The sequence below is a fragment of the Coloeus monedula genome, assembly GCF_965178545.1.
Source record: "Coloeus monedula genome assembly, chromosome: 5".
Taxonomy (NCBI): Eukaryota; Metazoa; Chordata; class Aves; order Passeriformes; family Corvidae; genus Coloeus; species Coloeus monedula.
In genome coordinates this window covers 26,552,801-26,578,696 of record NC_138785.1, presented here as the reverse complement: position 1 = coordinate 26,578,696, position 25,896 = coordinate 26,552,801, and the positions used below count along the sequence as shown (strand labels likewise).

Sequence of the window (25,896 nt, the reverse complement as noted above, 5' to 3'; positions counted from 1 at the left end):
CCCAAACAAATTAATGCTTTGAGGGGTGTGTACCCTGGACATGTTTAGCAATGAAGCAACCAATGAAAGATTAACTTACTTGTACAGGATTTAATAAGACTAATAAATACTTACTTTGACTTCTTAAAATATGAGCTTATATATTGATGTGGACTTGAGGTGTTTACTCTTAGTATTTTAGAAACCTCCTTAAGATCCTTGGAAACAGACCAATCACCAGGGCTTTGATTTTGTTGCTACCCACAGCACTTGAAGTAGAAAAAAATAAGATACAGATATTGTACTGCATATTATTTAGAAAAAATTACAAGATTTAGTTATTTTAGCTGTGTTTTTCAGCTGATAGGCAGAGCAGCTGAAACAGAAATGAGCTGCTACTGATAGGGTGGGTGTTTGGTCCTAACCTGTCTCACTAGAAGCTGGTTGTGTTTTGCCCGTGCATAAAAGGAGCGGCTCCTGCCTTGCTCTCTGCAGAGGCACTGACTGGCAAGGGGCAAAAGGCAGGGATTTCTGAATCCCACAGAGATTAGAGCTGAGTGGGAATAGCAAGCCTCTTTCTTACATGAAGGCAGAAGTTAACAGCTGCTTCTGTGGAGGCAAAGGCTTCCACACCACTCCTGCAAGTGCTGCAATCGCTCTTGTACTAGAGAAAGTTAGATTCAGTCAGCCGTATCTTTTGACTGCTGAAAAAACCCTAATTTTTTTTTTTTTAAATTCTTGCTCAACATGCAGCAGTTCATCTAACAAAGGGATATGTATAATTTAAAATTTAAAAAATGGCATATCATCATACCATATTCTGTCTTACTGTGAGCAAAGGACTCTGCTGGTTGTAAGAGAAAAGTGTTTAATGCTGGTTTTAATTTTTGTGCCATGTCCATAAATTAAGATTGTAAACTACCTTTAGCTACTGTTGACAAGTGGTATTGCTTAATTATTATAAATGGATGTGTTAATATTAGGGGTTATACTGTATGATTGATTCATTGATCTGTATTGCAGGACAGTGTCAACAAATGTTGTAATAAAGGAAATATTCAGAAGCAGCTAGTACAAATAAACATGCAGGAATGCATTTTCACTGTGAGACAAGTGTAGATGTAAACTTAGAATGAAATGTTTGTACAAAGCGTTTTGAGCACTGTTAAGTTATTCTGCAGCTATGACTATAGTGTGTAAAGTCATCTTCATTTTTCTGAGTGGCACAGTGCCGTGTTGTATTCAGTCAGACACTAAATAAATTGGTTTCTTGTAGTTAGATCTCACAGCAGATTATTTAATTTTAATTTTCAATTTGTTTCCCAAGGTAACTATGACATCAATTAATGTGTCAGAGATGGAGAATCCACATTAAACACTGCTTTTCCCCTGGGATGAGCTCTCTCAAACAATGTTTGGAGAGAAATTAAAACCAGAAAACTTTTTTCATGTTTCTTTTCTTTATGATCAGAAAATGTCTAAAGATACAGTGAACAATGGGAGAGCTGGTGTTCCTCATTCCTGAAACATGTCTGCAGGTGTTTGACTTAACCTGTGATGTGTGGTATCATCTTTGTCGTACCATTTGAAGATCCATTATACTGCTGAAATTCTTTATAATTTCTACACTGGGGATTCATTATCTTTCTCCTGTCAGACCTTTAACACCACTGTCTAATTACCATCTGAGTGAGACAGATTTTTGTATAACACAACAGATTTTTTTTCTGAATATTACTTAAATTAAGTGCAAGATGCTCTTAGGATACCAGATGCAAACTTGATGTTTTAATAAAGGAAGACCTAGTCTATGCAGAGAGGGTTTTTTCTTTTTCAGTATTTGAATCCTCTGAAGTGTCATGGAATTAGGTTATCCACTTTGTTAATTTGCAGATGTGATTTGGGGGGTTTTATCCTTGCAGAGGTCAGGAAGAGTTTTGAACTGACCACTGCTTGAAAATTGTTATACCTGTCAAATTGATAATGGTTTTGAATTGTGATCTCTGTTATCAAAGAACCATACAGTTTGTCTCTGAGAAAACAAGAACTTCAGGATTCTTAGAAAATGGTTCTTCAGAAAACTTTCTTTAGGAACTGTGTCTTCATTATTTTGACTTTAAAGATCTGATACTGGCTTTGTACAACAGCATTATTGCTAGAAACATCATGGATACCCATGTTCTTGAAATCAATGATAATGTGTTCATAAATAGCAACTGGCAGGAGCCCAGGGTCATGTTCAGATCAAGGGCAAAGATTCCAGTCCCCACCAGGGCAGGAAGAGGCTGAATGTAGGTGTCCTGCAGCGCAAAGGATGGCATCACAAAAAGAAGCTGCAGACACAGTAGCTGCATGTCCAGCAGCTTTGTCAACTCGGGGATCTTCACATCAGTGCTCATTTTGCCCCGAAAAAGTCTTTTCCCATGACCATCTTCTTCCCACTTGGCAGCTTCTACAGACTTTACAGGTGTAAAATGATGCCATCACTTCCTTTACAGAACTGATTCTACATGCCTGGATATTTTTCCTATCACAATAAATGTAATTTATTTAAAATACAATATACTGGCATGGAAGTGAACCCCAAATAGTTCCAGATTATTGTTTTCTAAAAATAGAGAAATAGTTTCATGAGCAGGAAAAAAAAAAAAACCAAAGAAACAGAAAACCCATGAAAACCATTGGTAATTGCTGAGGGTGATTCACTTTCTTTGTTCTTAGGTCAGTGCAAATGCAGTAAATATTTGTTGTTATCTAATTCAGCCATTAATTCACTCTTACGTTCTTCACTGAAAAACTTTTTTAAAGAGTGTTTAAATAGCAGCATATACTATTGCAGTGTTGCATTCCCTGGGAGATGTTTTAAATGTTTAATTCTAAATTTTTTCACCAAAATATATTTCAGAGTTTTTTCCTTTCAAAGTGCTGATATACTTGACTTAAGAAGTTTTAGTAGTTATTTTATAAATTCAAAATTTATCTTGAAATTTAAGGCCCAAATCCAGCAGAGCATGTGAGTATATATGTAAGATCCATCAGAGCCATAATTTAGTTTAGCTTTGACAATGGTACATATATATATGTATGTTTACTTCAGTACACAGATCAGTCCAACCACAGAAAATACGGTTCTTTTCTGCTTTTCTTTCTTAGTATAGTAATATTGGGTATGTAGTGGCTTCTGAATAAAAATATCTATACATATATATATATATATAAAACAAGTATAAAGTATTATGTATATTTATGTATTTGGAGTATAGTTCTTGCTTTAAATTTTTCACTGCCTTATTTGCTCTACAGAGTGTTATTCAGCAATAAAAAATGAAGCATATTCATACTGATGTCCATGCAGCAGAAACAAATGTGTTTCTGAGTAAAAACTGAAATCAGAAATATAAAATGTTATCTAAACATTCTTCAGCCTCTTGTTCTTAGCATTGTGTTTATTGATTCTTAAAATAAGTCGGTAATTTTGATAGATGTCCCCTCGAACCTGGCCTGACACCATCAGTATTACAGCATACTTTAAAAGGGGCTTTGCTGCCAAATATTTTTTGCAGTAGCAGGTCCAATCAAAGTGGCGCCTGCCTATTTCTCCTTTTATCCGTGGCATTTGTGCTGTGTCTGCAGCACTGCTCTGCTGTGCCATTCATTCCAGCTGTTTCAAAAGCAGCAGCTGATAACCTGTATCAGAGAATTAGTTATTTTTAACCCTGATACAGTTGCCATGTGACCCCAAATGCCCTTGGGGTGTCTCAGGGGCAGAAACAAATGGTGTAGTGCACAGGCTTATTAAAGCCGTAGTGCCTTTGAAAGAAATAGTTGTTGTTATCTCCAGAGAGAAGAATGTAATACTGCTTCCAGAGTCACCAAAAGCTCTCGAGGATTATTTTTAAAGAGTATTATATGAGGATGAGAGGATCTGATTCAATGAGATACGGTCAATAGAAAATGAAATAAATGAACCTTTTTCAGATTTCAGGTAAATCATCTTCACTAAACCGTGTCCCTAAGTGCCACATCTGCACATCTTTTAAATACCTCCAAGGATGATGATTCTACTGCTTCCCTGGGCGGCCTGTTCCAATTTTTGAGCACCCTTTCTGTGAAGAAATCTTTCTTAATATCAGTCTAAACCTCCCTTGCTAAAACTGGAAGCTGTTTCTGCTCATCTTGTCACTTCTTACCTGAGAGAATAGACTGACCCTCACCTTGCTACAGCCTCCTTTCAGGCAGTTGTAGAAGCAGTAAGGTCTTTGCTGAGTCTCCTTTTGTTCAGGATGAACACACCCAGCTTCCCCAGCTGCTCCTCATAAAACTTGCACCCCAGACCCTTCTCTGGACATGATCAAGAACCTCAATGTCCTTCTTGTAGGGGGCCCAGAACTGAACACAGGATTCAGGGTGCAGCCTCACCACTGCCCAGTACAGGGGGAAAATCACTGCCCTGGTCCTGCTGGCCACACCATTGCTGATACAGGCCAGAATGCCATTGGCCTTCTTGGCCACCTGGGAACACACTGGCTCATGTTCAGCTGGCTGTTGACCAGCACCCCCAGTACCTGGTCCTTTTCTGCCAGGCAATTTTCCAGTCGCTCTCTCCAGCCTGTAGCACTGCATGGGGCTGTTGTGACCCAGGGGCAGGAAGCATCACTTGGTCTTGTTGAACCTCCTGTCATTTGCCTCAGTGCATAGATCCATCCTGTCCAGATCCCTCTGCAGCAGATCTGCAGCAGTTTTGTGCTGCCTGCAAACTGACTGAGGGTGCACTTGATGGTCATTGATTGTCGAGGTCATTGATAAAGATATTAAACAGGGCTGGCCCCAGTACTGAGCCCTGGGAACCCTGCTAGTGACTGGCTACCAGCTGAATGGAACTCCATTCACCAACAGTCTCTGGGCCTGGCCATCCAGCCAGATCTTTGCCCGGCAAAGGGTATGCTCGTGCAAGCCATGAGCAGCCAGTTTCTCCAGAATGTTGTGGGAAGTGGCGTCAGAGGCTTTATTTGGGTCTAGGTAGATGTCCTTTTCCTTCATCCTCCAAGCATGTCACCTTGTCATAGAAGGAGACCAGACTTGTCAGGCAGGACCTGCCTTTCCTAAACCCGTGCTGGCTGTGCCTGATCCCCTGGTTGTCCTGCATGTGTTGTGTCATAGCACTCAAGATGATCTGCTCCATGACCTGCCCTGGCTGACTGAGCCTGACTGAAGTCAGGCTGTCAAGGTGTATCCTCCCTCTGACTTGTCATGGATGGACGTTAACTTAACTAACCTCCTGTGAACTGGGACCTCCCCAATTGGTCAGGACTGCTGGTCAACAATGGAAGATGATTTGGTGAGCTCTTCTGCCAGTTCCTTTCATACCCTTGGGTGAACCCCATCTGGTCCTATGGACTTGTGTGCCTTAAGTTGTGTAGCATGTCAGGGACCATTTTCTCCTGGTTTATAGGGACATCATTCTGCTCTCTGTCTCTGTCTTCCAACACAGGGCCTTAGTACCCTGAGGGCAACTGTTCTTGCTATTAAAGACTGAGGTAAAGAAGGCACCAAGTACCTCAGCCTTTTCCTCATCCTTTGTCACTATGTTTCCCTCTGCATCCAGTAAAGGATGGAGATTCTCCTTGGCCCTCCTTTTGTTGCTGATGAATTGGTAAAAACATTTTTTGTGTTTTACAGCAGTAGCCAGATTAAGTTCTAGCTGGGCTTTGGCCCTGTAACAAATGGAACCGTTATTAAAATTAAAAGTGCAGCTGGTTTTTTTAATGTGTTGTTTGGAAAACAGCACCTTCAAAAGCATAAAAATCCCTTGGTGTTTCCAAGCAACTGCAGTTGTGTAGTCAAATTCCCAAGATGTGAGTTGTCACCAGTCAATTGTTTTTACAAGAGAATCTAACCTTTGGTCTTGGATGGTTTGTTGTTTAAGAAGTGCACACACTTCAGTCATACGTTTCTCTATTACATAAAGAACATCTTGGACATCAAGTAAATTTAGACCTAAGAATTCTTATAACTAATCTGTTTCATTGTGCCATATGAGGTAGTTTTTAATAGCTACTTATAAAGAATTTAAAAGTTTTCCTCATTGGAATTCCACTCTTTCAGAAACCTCATCCATCAATGTGACTAAATATGTGTCAGATAAGACAAGTCCTCTGCCTTAATCACTTTAATACCAACTCATACAAAACTTAACTGTGCATGCAACTTGAGTTACCTGAAGCACTGAAGTCAGTAGATATTACATGCTCAAAATGGCACATGAGTTTAAGTGCTTTCCTGAGCAAAGTCCTCAAAAAGCCATTATTTTAGTGTACTTAAGATAAAACTGGCACATCATGGTAATTTAAAAGAGAAAATAAATGTTTGTAATTTTTTCTTTTTTTCTTGTTTTGTAGGGGCACAAGTTTTTTCCTGTGGTGATTTATAGCTACCAATAACCTTCCACAGTGGTTGCCTTATCAACCTATTATTCTGGCATCTTCTGCTCTTGTTAGTAAACAGAAGAGAACTATTAAACACAAAGCCAAGTACTTCTAATCTCAAGAGAGAGACTTCGTACAGTATGTTCTGTACAAAACTGAAAGACTTGAAGATCACAGGAGAATGTCCTTTCTCCTTACTGACTCAAGGTCACATTACTGAGGAACATGACAAGGACTGCACAGAAAACAGCTCTAGAGCAGCTTTGCCCATCTGCAAAGAAGTCCATGAAAAAGATGGTCAAGGAAACCTTCCACAACGGAAAACAAGCAGAAGTAGAGTGTACCTGCACACACTAACTGAAAGCATCTGCAAACTAATCTTTCCTGAGGTAAATAGATACTTCGCAACAATAAGACTTTAATAGCATTTAATTGTAAATGTTAAAAAAGCATTTTATGCCTGCCTTTAGATGTAAGCCTTTAGAAAGTTGTTTTGACTTCAGAGTTTTTGGTCTTACATAGTTCTCCATAGTTTAAATCTACTTCCGTTCCTTCTGGATATAATTTTGCCACAATCTACTTTGTACATACCATTCCTTCCACTGTATTTCCCCTATTTTTGCCTTGTATTTGTAACCTTTTACTGGTCTTCTTAATTTTAAATTTTTAAATCCAGCTATTTCTGTAGCATTTTTTTACACAGAGATATAGTAATAGAAATTCTGCCTTGTTACCTAATTATGTAAATTATGTGGTCATCTCATCAGTTCACTTAACTGAATCCAAACTGCTAAGTGCATTAGTCATTATCGCAAAAAAATTAAAATAGCTGTTTCCATCTGCTATGATGCTAACCTCCTGTCATACTATTTTTAAAAACATTACTGTTCATGTTTACCACAAAGATATTCTTATGTCTCTGCTCAACTTGAGAACAGGTCCAGTGCAGGCTTGCTTGAGTGGAGATGAATACCATGGTTTATCTCTGTAAAAAGAACATGAAAAATGTAGCTCCATAACATTCAACTCTTGGCCTTGTCTCAAATTCAGCGGAAAGTTTGAAGGAACTGACTGACAAATGTTGGGAATACCAATAGCAAATGGTCAGTCCTGTATAGTTATTTAATTACAATTCCATTACTTGGATATTCAGTGTACCTTACTTAAAGGGCTGGAGTTTTGTTAAATCTATTTGCAGATAATGGTTATGCAGCTCTTCATCTATTACCCATTTACTAAACCTCTAGGTAACTAAGTTTTGGAAAACCCCTTTTTACCTTGGCTGCACTTACACAGGTGGAATTCATCCCTTTAAACCTTTAAACTGATCTTTGAATTTATAAAGAATAAAACTTTTAAGCCAAAATTGAACTGGCAAAGCACCCTTTCCAGGGTGTCATGATTGCTGTATTCCTTTTCTAGTATATAGTTGTGGGTGGGAATTTTAATAACAAGTATTTTTTTTTCTCTTTAAAGAGTGGTATAAATGTATGCAGTTACCTATTACATAATCATGATAGGCTAGTTCATCAGTTGGGACAAAAGCTTGGCAAAGTGATGATATTATGACCATGTACCCTAGGAACCATTTAAGTTCAAAGTTATTGTTGCTGCTATTTACAATTATTCTACTCATATTTATTAGAACTTTGTCCATGTTCTCATGCTGGTTTGGGGTAAAGCCATAAGCATCTTCCTAATCCTAGTTTTCCATAAAAGGGTTTTGCTTGTTTAGAAACATTTTTCATTGCTTAGATACTTCACAGTACCTTACTTAAACACCATTGAGTAACATCATCTTCCTTCCTACCGGAAGCTCCAAAACAGGGCTGCATCATGACCCCTATTGATTCATGAACTTCTCATGGAAACAGCGAGCTATGCATGGAAATCCAGGACACTGCATCCACACAACTTTTTGATTAAATTTGAGATATAATGTAGTGCCTGTTGTTGTTTTATTTTCTTCTTCCCTTACAGAAATATAGAGAACATTGCTCATATATAAGTAATGAATTGAATGGCATTCCACTTGCTGTATCAGTTTCTACACAGATGTAATTTATGTTGTATTCATATACATGGTATGGTATATTGTATATGCATAGATAGATATATACCTATACATATCTAATTCACTTTAGATTTTTGCATGGAAAACATTTCCAGAATATACTGCCTTGCTTTCACATGATTTTTTCTTTAGTTGTGCAAACTTTCCTCCTGAAAATACAAAAAGTAAAAGATGCAGTAAAAGCTGCTTGTTGCTTCAGGGAACGAGAACCAAAGAAAAGCCAGGCCACAGGAAGCCTCATGGCCAAATTCTATCATGCCAGTATAGTACTATTCTATGACCCTGTCTGTGTGGGAAGTTTGGGTTTTGAATATCAGAGACTACATACATATGACAGCTTTACTGGCCCTAAAAATTTGAAATATGCATATTTAGAAAATGTTCCATCTGTTCTAGTTAGGAGCTGCAGAAGGGATATGGAATCATGGGATTGAAGTAATTTAAGGCAAATACTCATTATGCTCTAAAATGTCTTTATTAGATAATCCTTTTACAAAGGATATCTACAGTGACTAGATTTTCATCTGGAGGATATTTGGGGTTGTGGCATACACAGCCAAAATTATTCTTTTTCTTTAGAAGAATGGTTCTAACATTGTCTTGAAATGCTATAGTCTTGAAAACATAAAAGCAGGTAATCTGAGGCATAGAATGTTACACTGATCTTTTATAGCTGCATTTGAAACTGTCACCTTTTTCAATTTCTGTCTTGACACAATAGAAAATTGCGCTGAAAATGGGGAAATTGCCCTGAAAAAGTCCAACTATTCATATTCCAAGAAAAGCTATTTGCTGTAAGATTTACTTTTAACTGTTTTGCTTTGGGCATAATGCAGAATATAAGCGGCTTTTTCTGTTAGGAGTATCTATCTTAAACTGAAAAGATTTTTTTTTATGCATTTTGTATTCATAGTACTGCGTATTTTCTGGGGGGAAGATGTGTTATAATAGAAAGGTGTGTTAGTTATACTTATTTCTTAGCAGCACTGTCTTTATTGCCATCTGAAAACTTGGAAGTAAAGAATATCACTGTATTTAAAATACACAACTGCTGGTGCACATGAGCTGAGGGGCTTAATTATAGAAGGACTGAAGCTGAAGAGATGAACATAAAGTAAACCCTGTAACCACAGAAGTGACATACTGTTTCTAACAACAATAGTGTCTTGAAAAAAGTCATTAGTCCCAAGGATGGAAAAGTAATTCTTTGTATAAAAATGTTATCTCATGATTAAATTTTCATCAGTGACATAGGTACATATGACATATGTATTTTTTTCCCCAGTTTGAAAGGCTAAATCTTGCACTGCAGAGAACCCTAGCAAAACACAGAATAAAAGAAACCAGGTATGTAAGTGTAATGGGTTTGTAACTAACTTCACTGCAAAAATGTTTTTCAGATAGTTCATAAGGACTAGGAATGGGGTGGTGACCGGGAATCAAGACTTCTGGAATTTGTTTTCAGTTATCTTGTCAAATTAGTGTGTAATATTTCATGTAATGTAAGCTAGTAATGATTTCGCTTATTTTAAAATATTCACAAATATTTATATCACTCACAAAGTTGTCTTAATGGGCAAATTGTACAGGGAAACAGGCAAGAACTTTGGAGGAACTCAGAGACTGCTTGGCATAGATGGAACGATAGATATGGTTGTATATGGATCTAGCCCACTGTTTCTAAGATCCCAGGAAAAGAGTTTTAAATACAATCAGTATTAAACAAAATCTGATACACTGTATGAGTGAACACTCATACACTATAGATACTGACATGGATGTTTTCCTGAGCTTACTTGGCTTCTGGTTTCTGTTTCTGAGGAACTCAGCTCAATTTTCAGCACTTCTTAGTACTATTCCAATATTAATCATTTGAGCCTTGTGGGGAGTGAGAATTTCTTAGCATCTCATGATACACTGAGGATTCACTTTATTGAATGCATCTGAAAAAATAAGCCCATCCATTTAAATCTGCTTTCTGAAGTGAAGAAAAATAATCAAGTTGGAAACTACACTGTTGCTCACCATGGTAAGAATAGATAATTGCAGTGTATCTTTTAAATTATACTTGATATTTTTAAAGCACTTTACATGCATTGACTGAACCAAAGATAGCGGGTCAGATGTGCTTTGCAGTTGCTGACTGGCTTATTGCTATGAGTGTTTTCCCATTCTTTAATTATGTGTTCCTTCCCTGGAGTATTACTTGAAAAGAAAAAATTACTGTGATATTCGGAATGAGGCAATAATACAAATGTAAAACAAATCTAAATGTCTGTATTGCTTTTGCATATAAATATACCTATGGTATTCCAAGTGATGAAATTCAGACAGCATGTATTAGGAGATTATTGCTTATATGAAGCAATAAATCTAATAATCTAAGCTATATGTCATTCTCATAACTGTGAGTCAAACATTCAGGTTGACATTTATTGTCCTCAGAGAACTCGGAGCTGCAGGTTTGTGTCAAATATCTGTGATACTACCAATGAAAAAGTAATTTTGAAGTTAATAGTTGTTATTGGTATTTCCTCTCAAAGCAGAAATACATTCGCACCTCTTTTAAATTAAATGCAATGTAATTCCAAAGAATGCTTGAATATAAATCCCAATTATATTATACAATATGTTAGGAAATATGGTTTTGGCTTCAAGAAAAAAACACAAACCAAACAAAGAACAGGACTGTTACATGCAATAGCATTTGGCCTAAATCCATAATTTGAGCTCAGCCCACCAAAGCTTTAATTTACCAGAAATGCACAGGATAATCTAAGATCCTACCAAGACCCCCTTTTGAATTAATAATAATAACACTTTAAAGACAAGGTAGGTAACTTCTGTACTTACTATTTTTACCACTTCTATTGTAAGTATTTAGGGGTTTTATTTATATTTTTATAATCTTTGCAGAAAAACTGCTGATAGAGAAGATTTTGAAAAAATAATCAGTGATCATGCTAATGCAGCAGGTAATGTAAGCTTGTTGAATAATATATAAAAATAAATAAATAGATTATATATGCTATATATATATAGAAAGTAATATACTTTAGATAAATTAGTCTTGTTACTAATATGTTACTTCATATTCTGAAGGACTGTTGCGTGTCAGAAGAGAACTCTGTAATTTGTAATATGTAACATCTGTTATAGTAAATTAGCCTTTTCTGCAACTGAAATATGGTCTTCTGTACACTTAAACTGTTAAACTGGTCCAGGCACATAGTTGGGCTGTGAGAGACAATACTTTTTCAAAGGATTCCCAGTAACAGCTGGGGAATTGGAACATTCCCAACAGTCGGTTTGCATGAAGCTATCCAGTTAAAACAAATTTACTAGGGAAGTTGTAAGCCATTCGGTGCCAATTGGCCTCAGTGCTCCAGAATATTCCTAGGGTCATTCAATGTACTGGATCAGGCATAGTACTTATATCTACAGATCCTATTTTATTCTTATGTTAATTTTTAAAATTCTTATTTTACTCCTTTATATCAGTCTAAGGGAGTTGAGTTAAATCTTGTGCCAAAACTTGCATTTGTTTTGTCTACATCTCTACAAAGAACACCGAATCGTGGATCTTTCTAAACTACAGCAAATTGTCCCCCCATTTCCAGGCCTTGATTCCAGGATTCCTAAATGAGAATGCCCTTGGGTGTCAATGCTGGATCAGGGAAGGATATTGATAGTTTGCTTTGGCCTAGGATGAAAAAAATGTGGATGAAAAAATGGCCTGTGATTCTGGATCATGAGTGCAGTTCTGACTAAAATGTGGTTCCGTGCAGGTGTTCCCGTGGAATCTCTACGGGAATCTCTTGGTGAAGAGCTATTCAAAATATGCTATGAAGAGGATGAACACATATTAGGGGTTATTGGAGGGACCCTTAAGGACTTCTTGAATAGTTTCACTACTCTGCTGAAGCAGAGTGGCCACAGCCAAGAAGCAGGAAAAAAGGACAGACTTGAAGATGCCTCCATATTATGCCTGGAGAAAGATCAGGACTTCTTAAATGTTTATTATTTCTTTCCTAAGAAAATCACAAGTCTTATTCTACCTGGTATCATTAAAGCAGCAGCTCATATTTTGTATGAAACTGAGGTGGAAGTGATGCTCATGCCTCCTTGTTTCCATAACGACTGCACTGAGTTTGCTAATCAGCCTTATTTGCTGTATTCTATACAAGTCAAAAGTGCAAAACCGTCCTTATCTCCATGTAAACCACAGTCTTCACTTGTGATTCCTGCCTCTATGTTCTGTAAGACTTTCCCATTTCATTTTATGTTTGACAAGGATATGTCAGTTCTTCAAATTGGAAATGGGATAAGAAGACTTTTGACCAGGAGAGAATTTCAAGCTAAGCCCAATTTTGAAGAGTATTTCGAAATTCTTACCCCCAAAGTAAGCTGCACTTTTAGTGCAATAATGACAATGCTAAATATGCAGTTTACTGTACGAGTTAGAAGATGGGATAATACTGATATGAAACCGTCCATGGTAAGAGACTTTTTATCACCATTACATCTATGAGGAATTTGTTTTCTTCAGATGGAGTTAAAATAGCCACAAAACATGGTGCATTTTGCATTTTCTACCTCTGAACATCTGATACAACTGTATAATAATGATTTAATTAGGGTACTCAAATGTAATTCAGATTCTGAAGCCTATGTTCAGTCAAAATTTTGCTTTAGGACTTTTACACAAGTAAAATCTGACTGAAAATTTGATTTTATTTTAATAATTTGAAATACTGAGATAAAGCCAGTGATATGCCATGCTGCTGAGAATAAGGGCATCTCCAGCACAGGGACAGTGGCAGGTATAGCTTTAACAAAACACCCCTGAGTAATCTGGAAACAGCTATAGGGATTTGGGGGAAAGAAATTGATGTTTTCTGTGATCATTCAGCCTTTGCTATGTTGGTATCTTTGATACTGTGATGTTTTCATGAGATACGATCACCAAAGGTTCCACTTAGTTTCAGCTGATGGGATTACAACTATCTTTGCTGAAGCTGGGTGTGTGACAAATGACCTGGGACAGTAAAAAACACTGAGTATTCAGTGACTGTTTTTATTTGTTCCTGGTCCCAGCTGAATTCCAGCTTATATACACCTGAGGCACTCTAGGATGAGTTACCAGTTCAGACTCAACTCTCCAAAAACTTAAATGAAGAATGGTCTCTTTTACCCAGTTACTAATGTAGCTACTATTAAAAACTGTAGCTACTTCATTGCAGATCCATTTCTGCATAGAATGATTACAAGGGGTAGTAGACTTGGCTTTGATTTTACATATACTTGCATATGCAAACGTCTGGTAGTAGGGAACAGATTTTATTGCAAGAGTGGTCTTTCAAAGCCATGTTAAGCTAAGCTCTGCAGCACCTTACACATTACACAACAGACTACAGAAGGGATATAAAAACACAAAATATTTTCCTTGTTAGACCATTAAAATTGGATATTTCTGACATTTATGCCTTTAATTTTAAATTGCAGTGAGTACTGAACACCCTATGATAAAACTTAAGCAGATTTTCCCACTTTATCTTGTGGAGAAAGTGATGCATGAACTAGTTATTAGTAGAAAATCATAGGCCACTGTAGTCACACATTTTATCAATTGCTGAAAATGCACAGAATTATTCTTTTTGGTTTTCTTTTCTCCCTAAGATAAACACAGCTAGGTGTTTATCCTTAAGTTGGGGGTCCTTTTGTACCAGAGGGCTGAATAAAAATGAACTTATTTGGTGGCTCTGTGATTCAGCACCCCATGCTTTCTCTAAGCAACTAAATGAAAATGTAAGGACTATGAACCAGTCTTGATTTTCTTACATTTTAGCAAAATGTATTTTCTCTAAAACTTCTTGCTTTTAAATCATCACCATGCATGTGTTGCATGAATTCTTGTTTCTTTAACTGTTTCAGGTAATGGACCTTAAAGGCCAAATGATCTATATTTTTGAATCCAGTGCCATTCTATTCTTGGGATCCCCCTGTGTGGATAGACTAGAAGATTTTACAGGACGTGGATTGTACCTCTCTGATATTCCCATTCACAATGCTTTAAGAGATGTTGTTCTGATAGGAGAGCAGGCTAGAGCCCAGGATGGACTGAAGAAGAGGTTAGGAAAGCTAAAAGCAACCCTTGAGCAGGCTCATCAAGCACTTGAAGAAGAGAAGAAGAAGACTGTAGATCTTCTGTTTTCAATTTTTCCTGGAGAGGTTGCTCAGCAGCTGTGGCAGGGACAAGTTGTACAAGCCAAGAAATTTAATAATGTCACAATGCTTTTTTCTGACATTGTTGGGTTCACTGCCATCTGTTCCCAATGCTCACCTATGCAGGTTATCACCATGCTTAATGAGCTTTATACTCGCTTTGATTACCAATGTGGAGAACTGGATGTCTACAAGGTACACAATTCATTGCTTTTCTATGGGATTCTGGGGCAGGGAAGGAAATTAAGACTAAATGAGACAGCAGATAATAGAGGTCAAAAAATTATTTTGCCATAAACCTTTTTTAAATGAAAGAAAAATCATAAAACAAAAATCAGCATGAACAATTTTTCATTCAGCCAAGAGAGAAACCTGTCAAAACTTAAAAGTTAATTTTAAAAATTAAGTTCAATGACAGTGCTGTGACTCTGGAGTAAATAGGTGTTTAATGTAGCTATGGGTGCCTGACAGTAAATGAAAAAGGAAAAGTATTTTAGAATTATGCCCAGCAATAAATATAAATTGTGCAATTTTTCCTTTTGCATGATACTGCAAGATTTGTCCAGTTCTTAAATAATTTTGCAGGGAAAATAAGACTTGGTCGAGAATTGTATGTAGCTGCAACTAGTACTGAAGATATATTGGCTGTTCTTTTATATTTTTCAAACAGTTTAACAGTAAGAAATATGTATGCCTGTTTTAGGTTGAGACTATTGGAGATGCCTACTGTGTTGCTGGAGGCTTACACAAAGAAAGTGAAACACATGCTGTTCAGATAGCACTGATGGCCCTTAAGATGATGGAACTGTCAGACGAGGTGGTGTCTCCCCATGGAGAGCCTATCAAGGTCATATATTTTATTGTATTTTATTTGGTTAAAGTGAGCATTTTTGTTTGTTTAATTGCTTTCTGGGATTTTGTCTCAAAGAAATTTCACATCATTGCGTTAACTCAGACTCCCCATTAATTTGGGGAATCAAGTGACGGTGGCTGGAGAAGCTGACCTTTTCAGTTCTGTGGATGAGAGTTTTGCGGAGCGGTAAAGATGAAATAGAGATCTGAAAATCAACCCAAAAGACAAATGCAGTGAAGTCAATAGGTGCAATCTGACACGCTGCAGTTTTTGTCTCAGTAGCAATAAATCTGTCGGTGTCATGGAATATTCTCTTTTCTAAGGAAATGACTAATCCTCTTTCCAAATCTTCCAAGTCTTTTGACGCAGAAGCTATGAATATGAATGCCCAAAGACGTTCTGATTGTAGTAATTGACGCATCTTTAAAGGATTCCATTGCTGTTCTTGTTTTACAGTCAGATACTGAACCACCATAAGATGATGGTGTTAATGCTGTCAAAGCAACTGTTAAGTTCAGTGGTAATTATATTTATGGCTTCCTTTCAATGGGAATTTACACATGTACTGAAATTTTCATGTAGGATTATCTCTCACTGAGAAGGAAAAAGAAAGGCCTGTATGCATGAAAAATGATGTGGACTTTCAGCTAAGTTCAAATGGCCTGGAATGACGTACTGGTATTTTTAATAGTGGTGTCTCAATTCATTATGTCTTCCATTTGCTCATTTTTAACATTTATCTATTCATTTGTTCTTCCAGAAAGCTTAATGCTTTTTTTTTTTTAATTTTAGATAAAGGAATATCTGTATTCCAAGACAAAGAAAATGGTTATTAAGAGGATTATATGCTCCACATTTATCACAGAGAACAGCAGTATTGTATTATAAATAAATGTTTTTCTTTTTGTATTTTGCAGTATCAAATTAAGTTACACTTAAAAAATCTGGAAACATCCTGACAATATTATAACAAGTTTATCATTTACATGCAAATGCTACTACTACATTTTTAAAATTAATTTTAAAATAAGGAGAAAAAAGTTGTATTGTGTACCTAACAGAGGCTTCTTAGACGGAAACTATCTATTTTTAATGAAAGCATGCATCTCTTTTAATTAAATGCTTCATGAAATCATTGGCTATTATTATTATTACTAATCAAATCAATAAATTTGTCACACATTCTTCTGCCATTTTACGTATCAATTGTCAAAGAAAAAAAAAGGTGTGACCACAAATGACATACTTTGAATCAGACTTATATTTCCATGAACATATTTCAGCCATCTTTACTGTGTTGGTGAATTTTGGTCTTGTTGCAGATTTTTCTGCTTTTACACTCAAAGTTAGAAATTGTAACTTCTTCATAATGGTATGATACTCTCTGGATATGTAAAGAGTAGCACGCACAGTAGACGTACAAGCTTTCTGACATCGTGCCATTATTGTGTCAGAATGCTATTCTGAAGAAAACATCTCTACACTTGTGTAATACACATGAGAGAAAGAACACACCTCAAAAAAAAAACCACCAAAAAGAACCACAGAAAGCAGCATCAGCTAAGTAAGAGTCAAAAATCTGAGTATGAGCTAAGTTCACAGCAGTTCACAATCATATTTTGATATGGTAGGATTACTTACTAAAAATGCAATGCAAGATAAACTTCAGCTAGTTCCCTCTCCATGAGCAGTAATGACCAGAGTACAGATATTTTAAGGAGGCTCTGCTAGCTCCGTTTATTTTAGTAGCTTGCTTGCTTTCTTTTTTTTTTTTTAATTGAAGAATAATTTATAAGATTGACTTTAATAATTCTATTTAACCTATTAATGCTGTTTTCTTTCTTTTGTTTAAAGATGCGTATTGGCCTTCATTCTGGATCCGTCTTTGCTGGAGTTGTTGGGGTTAAAATGCCTCGTTATTGCCTTTTTGGAAATAATGTAACCCTTGCCAATAAGTTTGAGTCTTGCAGTATACCTAGAAAAATAAATGTCAGCCCAACAACTTACAGGTACAGTGCTCAATGTATGTAAAATGTCCACCTGCAGTAGTTACTGTAGTAGTCTATTATCTTCCCGTTGTTTTTTGTTTTTCCTTGAAGTACTGCTACATATTTTCCATTTTTTCTTTTTATCTGACTCCTCATGAATGCGCCACAGTTATTAATAGTCAGACTTCAACCAGCAGCAGCAAGAAAAAAGGTGAAACAGAACAACTGATTCTTGTTTTTCAGACATTGACCATCTGGGCCAACTTTGCCTCTTACACCACAGCTGTATATATCTTGCTTTTTCTTCCTTCTTCTCTCATATAGCTTGCTCTTCAAGCTTTCATGGTGAACTGCATGCCAAACTGGCTGTAGGTGCCCTTGAAAACAACAACCTCACTGGAGAATGGTTAAACATCACCCTACACATCTTCATTCTCCTTTGGTTAGGAAGGATGACTGAATAGATTGCAATGAATCAGAAACACCAGTGTTTAGTTTCTACAGGTCTTTCAGTTCAGTTTAGATCTGTTAGTACGGAACTCAGATCAGGTATTTTTAGTAACATGTAGTCCATGATTATGCAGACAGCTGGCAGGCCCTTCCATGGGAAATACAGCATCTTTCCTTTGTCCTTCAAACCTAACACTCTCTTTATATTGTCTGTTTAATTGTACTTCAAAATCACCTTGCAAATCATGTTGCAAGTAATGGCCAAGTAATCGTGTCTTGTAGATGCCAGGCAAGACAATAGGAAACTGTTTGAATGTGATGGTAACAACAGTCGACATCTGAACTCCAGGTCCAGGTCTGAATTTTATGTCACTCAGCTGACAGACATTATTGTTTCTTCCAAAAATTCTGTAAGAATGTACTGTAAAGAGTGAATCTACTAGAAGGAAGTGATATGGCTGGCTGGGTAAAATAAGCAAAATTATAAATTTTTTTTATCTTTTAAGGAAACTCTGCTACCTTCACTGTAGCCTGGACTGTAGTCTGTTGTTCCTACTCAGCTTGTAGTATCTTATAATGCCTTGTGGCAAGGTTCTGCATTCAACATCAGGCAGAGCATTTGGCACAGGATCCTGACATCCCCTGCAGCATGTGTTATGTGACATACAGGGTGCCAAGCTTTAGATGATCTTGGATAGGTGATTTAGAAAAAGTAGCACAGGTATTAGAGCACACAGAAAGTAACCCTTTTGATCGTGCACTCTGAAAACACAAAGAGAGCATTAGCATTGCCAGTGCTTATGTATGTCAACATAGCAGTGCTGGCCAACACTGACTGTTTTTCCATTCCATTCATATGGAAAATCATTTTGAATGATACCCCTAGAAAATAGGCAATTTGATTAACAGATCAACTGTTGTTGTTGTGGAGTTTCTTTTTTTTTCTGAGTGAATGAGGTGTTAACCTCCTTTTTGGTGTTTTTTAAGTTTTGATTCATTCACCAATTCTAAAGACACACTGATAACATTATGGTACCTTGCACAACTCCTGTATATTGCAGTAATTGTTTGAAAACTTAGATACAAGTTATCAATATTTATCCCTACAAATTAGCACTCTCTGTTTCAATCTGTGAAAAAGGAAGTAATATTAGAATTGGTAAGAGGGTCTGAATAGTTTAATTAATAAGGTTGACAGTATTCCATTCTATGAAGCATTAATTATGGTGCATTTGATGTGCAGATATGAGCTAGCTTTCAGCACTAAATAATTTTTGAAAATATTTACAACAAACATAGCACCTACTTGCAAAACATTGACAAGACAAAAAAAGAGGCGATTCTGCTATTTGCAGTGACGCATAAGTTTATAGGTTATCAAGGTTACCAAGTAAACATTATTTTTTATATTTTCAGTAAATAACTATAAAAATTGAATTGGAGTCTCCCTGGCATTCATGAAGAATTATTGAATATCTGCACTTATTAGTGACTGATTCATTTTTGTTCTAGGTTGTTAAAGGAATACCCAGGTTTTGTGTTCACACCACGCTCAAGAGAGGAGCTTCCACCAAATTTTCCCAGTGATATCCCTGGAATTTGCTATTTTCTGGATGCTTATATTCAAGGAACAAACTCACAGACTTGGTTTCAAAAGCGAGATTTGGGAGATGGCAATGCAAATTTTTTCGGTGAGGAAACAGGAATAGACTAAATTGTTCATTCACAAATGTATAGAATAAATTTATAAATATTTGGATTTTTTTTTTTGTATAAATTGAAAATTTTTAAAACTGTATGAAACATGAAAGCACTTTAGATTGTTAACACCTGAAAGCCAGTATTAAAATTTCAGGAAGTATGTCACTGACTACTTTTTATTTTTCCTTTGCATAAGGAACATAGTCGCTAAAGTAATGTTGCAATGTCACTGTTGGAAATGCTACTATAAACTGTATTTTCCCTGTGGTAATTTGTAAGTGCTACAGTTCTCTCTATACTGAGAATTCTAGATGTATTGTATATGCAGTTTGTCAGGAAATGTAATGTGCAAGTGATGCAGCCACATGCAGTGTTGTGAGCTGGTGCTTATCAATGACTATAAAAATTTTCTTAGAGATTCCATAAGAAAATGTCCATTAAAATATTGTCATTGCCATCACATACTCCTTCCAGTGCATCATTTGGGCCCCATCCTAGAAGCTGCTGACCATCTTCTCACATTGACTGGTCAAAATATGAGGGTGCTCAGCATTTTCTGGATCAGGCTGCTGATTGTAGCTGATACACATGCATAGCAGAGTTGCTGCTTACTGTTTCATGAACATTGTGTATAAAATGAATATAGATTAAAACACTGTATAATCACATACTAATATCTCTGTAATCATCAAACTATTTTAGTTCTAAGGGTTTTTAAAATACTTAAAAATAATAATATCCACTTGTTATTATGTATTACAGCAATAAATGTTTTCTTTTTGTTGTCATTTAAATTTGAAATGTTTTAACAGAACTGTAATAAAATATGCTTTGGAATGTTTGCTTAGAAATGAAATTCCAGTCAGACTGTATGAAATGGAAGAACATCAGCTTAAAGCTCCGATCCTTATTTGAGGATGAAACATGGGTGTGATGTGTTAGGGAAATGCCCATCACATGCTCACTCTAAAGTTGCCAGGGGAATCTTCAGGTGAACAGAAATGCTTTCAAACACATCTACAAAGATTCACATATGAACACATTTACAAAGATTAATACTACTACAGAACAAGCTTTTCTGTTGTGGATAATGGAATATGAGTGGAGAATTCTAAAGGCTTTGCCTCTGGAGCAGGCAGAATAGAGTTCGCTAAGAGTTCTGAGTTCAGGATTCCGCCTCGCTGACTAGCAGATCCATCTGCCCAGAAATTCCTCTGTGCTGTAGTTTGATCCCAGCTGCAGCCTGGAGAACTGCACAGCTTACACACATACTACTACTCCCAGCAGTATCAAGTATTATTAGTTATTATTCTAACCTCTTCAGCTCTTGGGGTCTGGCATATCAAGCCATTAAAATCTCTTCAAACCACTTGCCACTAAATCAGATTTTTAATCTTAATATTTACAGGGAACAATTACATTAGACTAAGGTGCTATTTCTTTCATTTTCTGATCTTGACTGGTACATTCTGAAGCTCAATATACCATTTTGTCCTACTGGTATTTGGTATAAACTCATATATGTACCATCAGAGTCTTGAGAAAAGTCCCTATAAGAATATAGAATTAAGAACATTTTAAAACCATTTTTCAATTCAGATTTCCTGTAAGGAGCATTTGAACAAAACTTGAAACATTGAATCCTTCGTGAGGTCTCTATATCCATTGAGGATGCTTAGAAATAGTTCTGTGGCACAAAAATGGAACCAGAAAGTGTGTTATATATAAACACGTCTTCCACACACCATATATATATACACACATACAAGCACATGTATTTGGAACACTTTAGACTGCAGTGTTTCAAGGAAACAAGAACTATGTGAATCTTGGAGACTGATGTTTCCAATATTGGTTAGAAAATTCTATTCTGTTGAGATAAATACCCAGACATTACTAGCAGTGCCATGTGGGTGCTCCTTGATATAACAATGTGGCAGTATTTGAAAACTGACCATTCAGTAGGCTTATGTTATTAAACCAGTAATGATTGAGGTCAGCATGAATCTCTCCATCCCTGTTAAATAGGCTTGTCAATAAAAAGCATTTCTTTCTCGAATCTACTGAATGGAGGGCATGCTTAGGAGGGAATTTCCTTTTGTCCCTAGAAGACAACTGTTGCTGGACTGGATGATGGCCATGCTCAAAGCCAAATTCTGTATGAATCTGTCATTAGATAGGCTGTTCATCATGGCAGTTCTTGATACCTTCCTTAGTGGTGTCAACCTTCTGGGAAGAATTCTGATAAGGTGATTAAGTGTACACAAAAAGCAACATGCTTGAGTCCCAGTGAAGTAAATAAAATTTAGTCACATATTTAAGACAATGATTGAAGAAAGTGCTTTAAAATGTACTTGTGTTCAGACCTGTTTGACAAAAGCCCCCATAATTCCACTTAGCTTTAAGCGTAATTTAGTATCTAGGTCTCACTGAAGCTGTTCATCTGTTTAAATTTTTTTTTGCTGAATAAACATGTATTTAATAAGGGACAGTTATTTTAATTGATCTTTTTACTTAGATCTAAAATAGTCCTTTCACTTTTTAACTAATCTTTTTACTTAAATTGAAAAAAAGGAATTGTGGAGATAAATGGAAGGAAGGCAATTTCACTGATGCAATACTGGGACACTTTGGAAGAAAATAATAGAGTTGTTTTTAAGTTGATGCCTTCTGTAGTATAATGTGGGAATTTTCAGAGACTATGCAATGCTACTTATATAAAAATTCCTTAGTACTATGTCCAGAAACAGTTTTGTTACATGTGAAATTTTATTTTAATAGTTCATGATGATTCTGCATGGCTGATTTCTGTTCACACTTACGCTTTGTGATGGAAGATACATTTTTATCACGCTGCAGTTTCTTTGCCAAAGAAGTGTAAGTGGCCCTTGAAATAAAAACTGGGTCCTTTGAATCTTAACAGTGACATAGCTAAAGTGAAAGCTATACCAAAAGAATTCAACTAATTTTATTTCATTCAGTCATGACCTGATATAATTTCAGGGAGATGTTGGAAAAAATTTACATTGCTGGTGTCAGAGGAAGTGTAATTAGTGTGGAGCTAATGCTTTCTTTCTCTCTGAACTACTGTGCAAAAGCAGAGCAAAGGGAGTCACAGAATCTGACAGAACAGTGAAGCGCACATATAATTGAACCCTTGGGACAGAGCTACTTCTTCCTGAGAAATCTTGTGAAGGCAGAATTCAGACCTCCCCCAAACCCAGTTTATTTCTCCCATCATTTTCTTTTGCAATCTTTTCAGAAACAGCTGCAATTAATAGTACAGCGGGCAAAATCAGTATTTCCAACTTAAAGCCACCAGAATTAAGGGAATTGCTCTTGAATCCTGGCAAGAGGACGCTTTTGCAAACCCCACCCATCCTACAGCCTAGCACACCACTCTAGCTGCTACCATTTTTTTAATGCCTGCTCATTGTTCTGCAAAAGCAGTGGGAGATTTGCTTCCTGCAACAGCAATGACTTTTGTGGCTGTTTGCCATAGAGTGTACAAGGTACTGAGTTGCTTTCAAAGCTCTACTCCAGTTTATAAGTGAGCTTGGCAGGAACCAAATTTCACTCTCTGAAATGAGAGCTAGGACTTGCTTTTCTGCTTCTAAAGTCTGCAAGGTGTGTGCCACAACAGTCTTTTGAGATGCTAAAACCACCTCTGATGGTGTGACTGCTCACAACTGCATAGGAAGAAAATAATCAGATTAAGGTTTGGTTTTTTTTTGTTTTGTTTTTTTTTTTTTAAGATTTCCAATCTCATTTGCATGTGTTCATTAGCAGTCCTTTTTTGCAGAGCATGGAGGGAGAGTAAAAAGAGTAAAAGTCACTGTCTTATGTTACTGAGCATTGCTCTGATACTGAAACACAAATAAAAGAGGAAAGATATTAAATGATTCTGGAACCTTTGCTACGTTGAGATGCAACAGTTTAAAGATACATACACTCTCCTGAGCACAAGCAGTAGGATCTGAATGTTAAATATGCAGTTAGGGTGGAACATGAAGCTGGAAAGCCAGTCAAAGAAATAATAAACTGTGAAAGAATCTGAAACGAAGTAAACAACCTTATAAAGTTGTGTGTCTCATCTGCTTCAGCAGATTTTTGATGCTGAAAGCAAAGTCAAGCCAGTGGTTTCCTAATAAAAATGGAAATGAGCACATTGCTTTGCAACCCCATTAGAAGATGGCCTTTGAAGATCTGTGCTAAACTTGCTTCTCATTTTTTGAGCACAAAATGACAAATTTTTGTGCCACTATAGCAAATGCATTTCTTGCACACATAGCAGCACGTAGTGGGAAATAATCAAGAGAATACATGCAGCAGCCTCCCAAGGGTGTGAAAAGGGGTGGATTCAGACATAGATACATTTCCGCTCTTCAGATTTTTCAGCCCAAACAAAACCTGCCAAAGAAATATCAAGGACAAAGGCATTCCCAGGAGCTTTGGACTACAAGCATGTGAAAATGAACTGATTTCCACTGATTGCAGATGTACACATGCTACTGCATTACAGAACACCATGGACATATTGAGGGGTGTTTCATCATAGCTTGTCAATACCAGTACTGAAAAATTCATATAATGGTATAGTAGAACAGTGTAGAGTGGTATAGTAGAAATAATAGAAATAATGAATCTTGCTGAAATGAACTTGAGGGTGTTTCTGCATCTGAGAAGTATTATTATGAAAATTCCAAATGTCACGTCTCAGACCATAACGAGGAAATACCTGCAATTCAGTCCAATGTCAGTAATGTAACTCCATCTTCAGTAAGTGAAATCCAGCAATACCATATAAGGGAGCTTTTTTATTCAGGATTTCAGTAACAAAATGAACTGTAAAAGCAGACTCCAAAGTAAAAAATGCAACTTATTAAAATACTTCCTTTGTTTTATAGTGCTTGTGTATTAACACAAACCATATTAAGCTGAATGTAGATGTTCTTGGCCAGCTAGCAGTTTTCCCAAACCTACTGTCTCAGCAACTGCTCTTTCACACAACATAAAAGGATCCTATGCTACTTCTTGCTTTCGTGAATCTCACCAAAAATTGCCAGATGAAGTCAGCATCTCAAATCAGGAAGAATGTTAAAATAAAACACCACTTAACCGTGTACAGCACATATCTAGTGCATGAGGGTCCCCAAATGGGAATATGATTTTGTGCTGTGGTGAAATAAGCTGCAGGCTTTATGGAAGTGCATCAGATACAGTCCAAATGTTTGTGTGATGTGCATAATGCATGTGCCCTAGCAGTCCTGATACTGACACGGCTGGGCCTTGAACCTTGATTGAGCAGGTATCTGGAATGGAGGTTTGTCCTTCTCAGGAAATCACTGGGTTGAATTCTTTAATTCAGCATCTTCCAAACTTTTAAAAGGAGACCCCTATTTTAGAAAACTAAATCAATCAGTGCCTGCTTTTACTCTGCCCATGATGCTTTCACTTCACATTTTACAAATCTCACCTTGGCTAGAACATCCATTTGTATTATAATGGGTTAATCACAAGAACAGCCTGCAAACACAACCTACCAAGCCTGAACCAAATCAGAAGAAAGGCAATTTCATATCTGTCTAAGGCAATTTTGACCCTTGTAGATATCAGCACTTTTGAAAAAGTTTCATTCAGATATACAAAATCACCAGGATAATCTACATTCTGAAAACCATAACCAAAAATAACTTCATGTAATCTCTCTAATACTTGATGAGCATGAGGGCTTACCCCATATACAGACAGAGCAAGTGGATTCCCTTGAAACCTGTGAAGAATGGGGATAATTTTTTACACCTATTCTCAATATAGTCAACTTGTTTCCTGCCTGGGATGTGCTGCCAGGAGTTCCTTGATATTTGTATCCTCAAAACAGTTTTACAAGTGCGTGAAGGAGAAGACTCCAGCAACACCGGAGGGCAAAAGTCCCAGATGTTGTCTTAGGTCTTCTCGTATTGTAGATTCACTACCAGCAGTAGGCACACAGAGATGTAATTACAACATTTGTATAGTAGGATGCATTTTCCCATTTTCCCAAACTTTACTTCCTACCAAACAGGAAAAGTAGATAGTGACCTGACATGTTCAAATCTTAGATAATTGGTGACAACCGCTATTTAGCTGTGGGAAAGCATAACCTTTGGTCTGGTTCCAACAGTATGATTTATTACATTATTTCTATTGCCAGTTTCCTGA

General features: G+C 36.7%; 1 protein-coding gene across 1 annotated transcript in view; it reads left to right on the top strand.

Moving 5' to 3' along the window:
* The window catches only part of GUCY1A1 (guanylate cyclase 1 soluble subunit alpha 1), a 35,844-nt gene extending 15,414 nt beyond the window's left edge, over positions 1-20,430 (top strand). Inside the window, exons 2-9 of the mRNA XM_082281242.1 lie at positions 6,378-6,793; positions 9,764-9,825; positions 11,395-11,453; positions 12,267-12,976; positions 14,413-14,898; positions 15,407-15,550; positions 17,411-17,565; positions 19,507-20,430. Of these exons, the coding sequence (XP_082137368.1) occupies positions 6,545-6,793; positions 9,764-9,825; positions 11,395-11,453; positions 12,267-12,976; positions 14,413-14,898; positions 15,407-15,550; positions 17,411-17,565; positions 19,507-19,708 (2,067 nt within the window). The 5' untranslated portion in view covers positions 6,378-6,544 and the 3' untranslated portion in view covers positions 19,709-20,430. The remainder of the gene's footprint in view (positions 1-6,377; positions 6,794-9,763; positions 9,826-11,394; positions 11,454-12,266; positions 12,977-14,412; positions 14,899-15,406; positions 15,551-17,410; positions 17,566-19,506) is intronic.
* Positions 20,431-25,896: the final 5,466 nt, after the last annotated feature.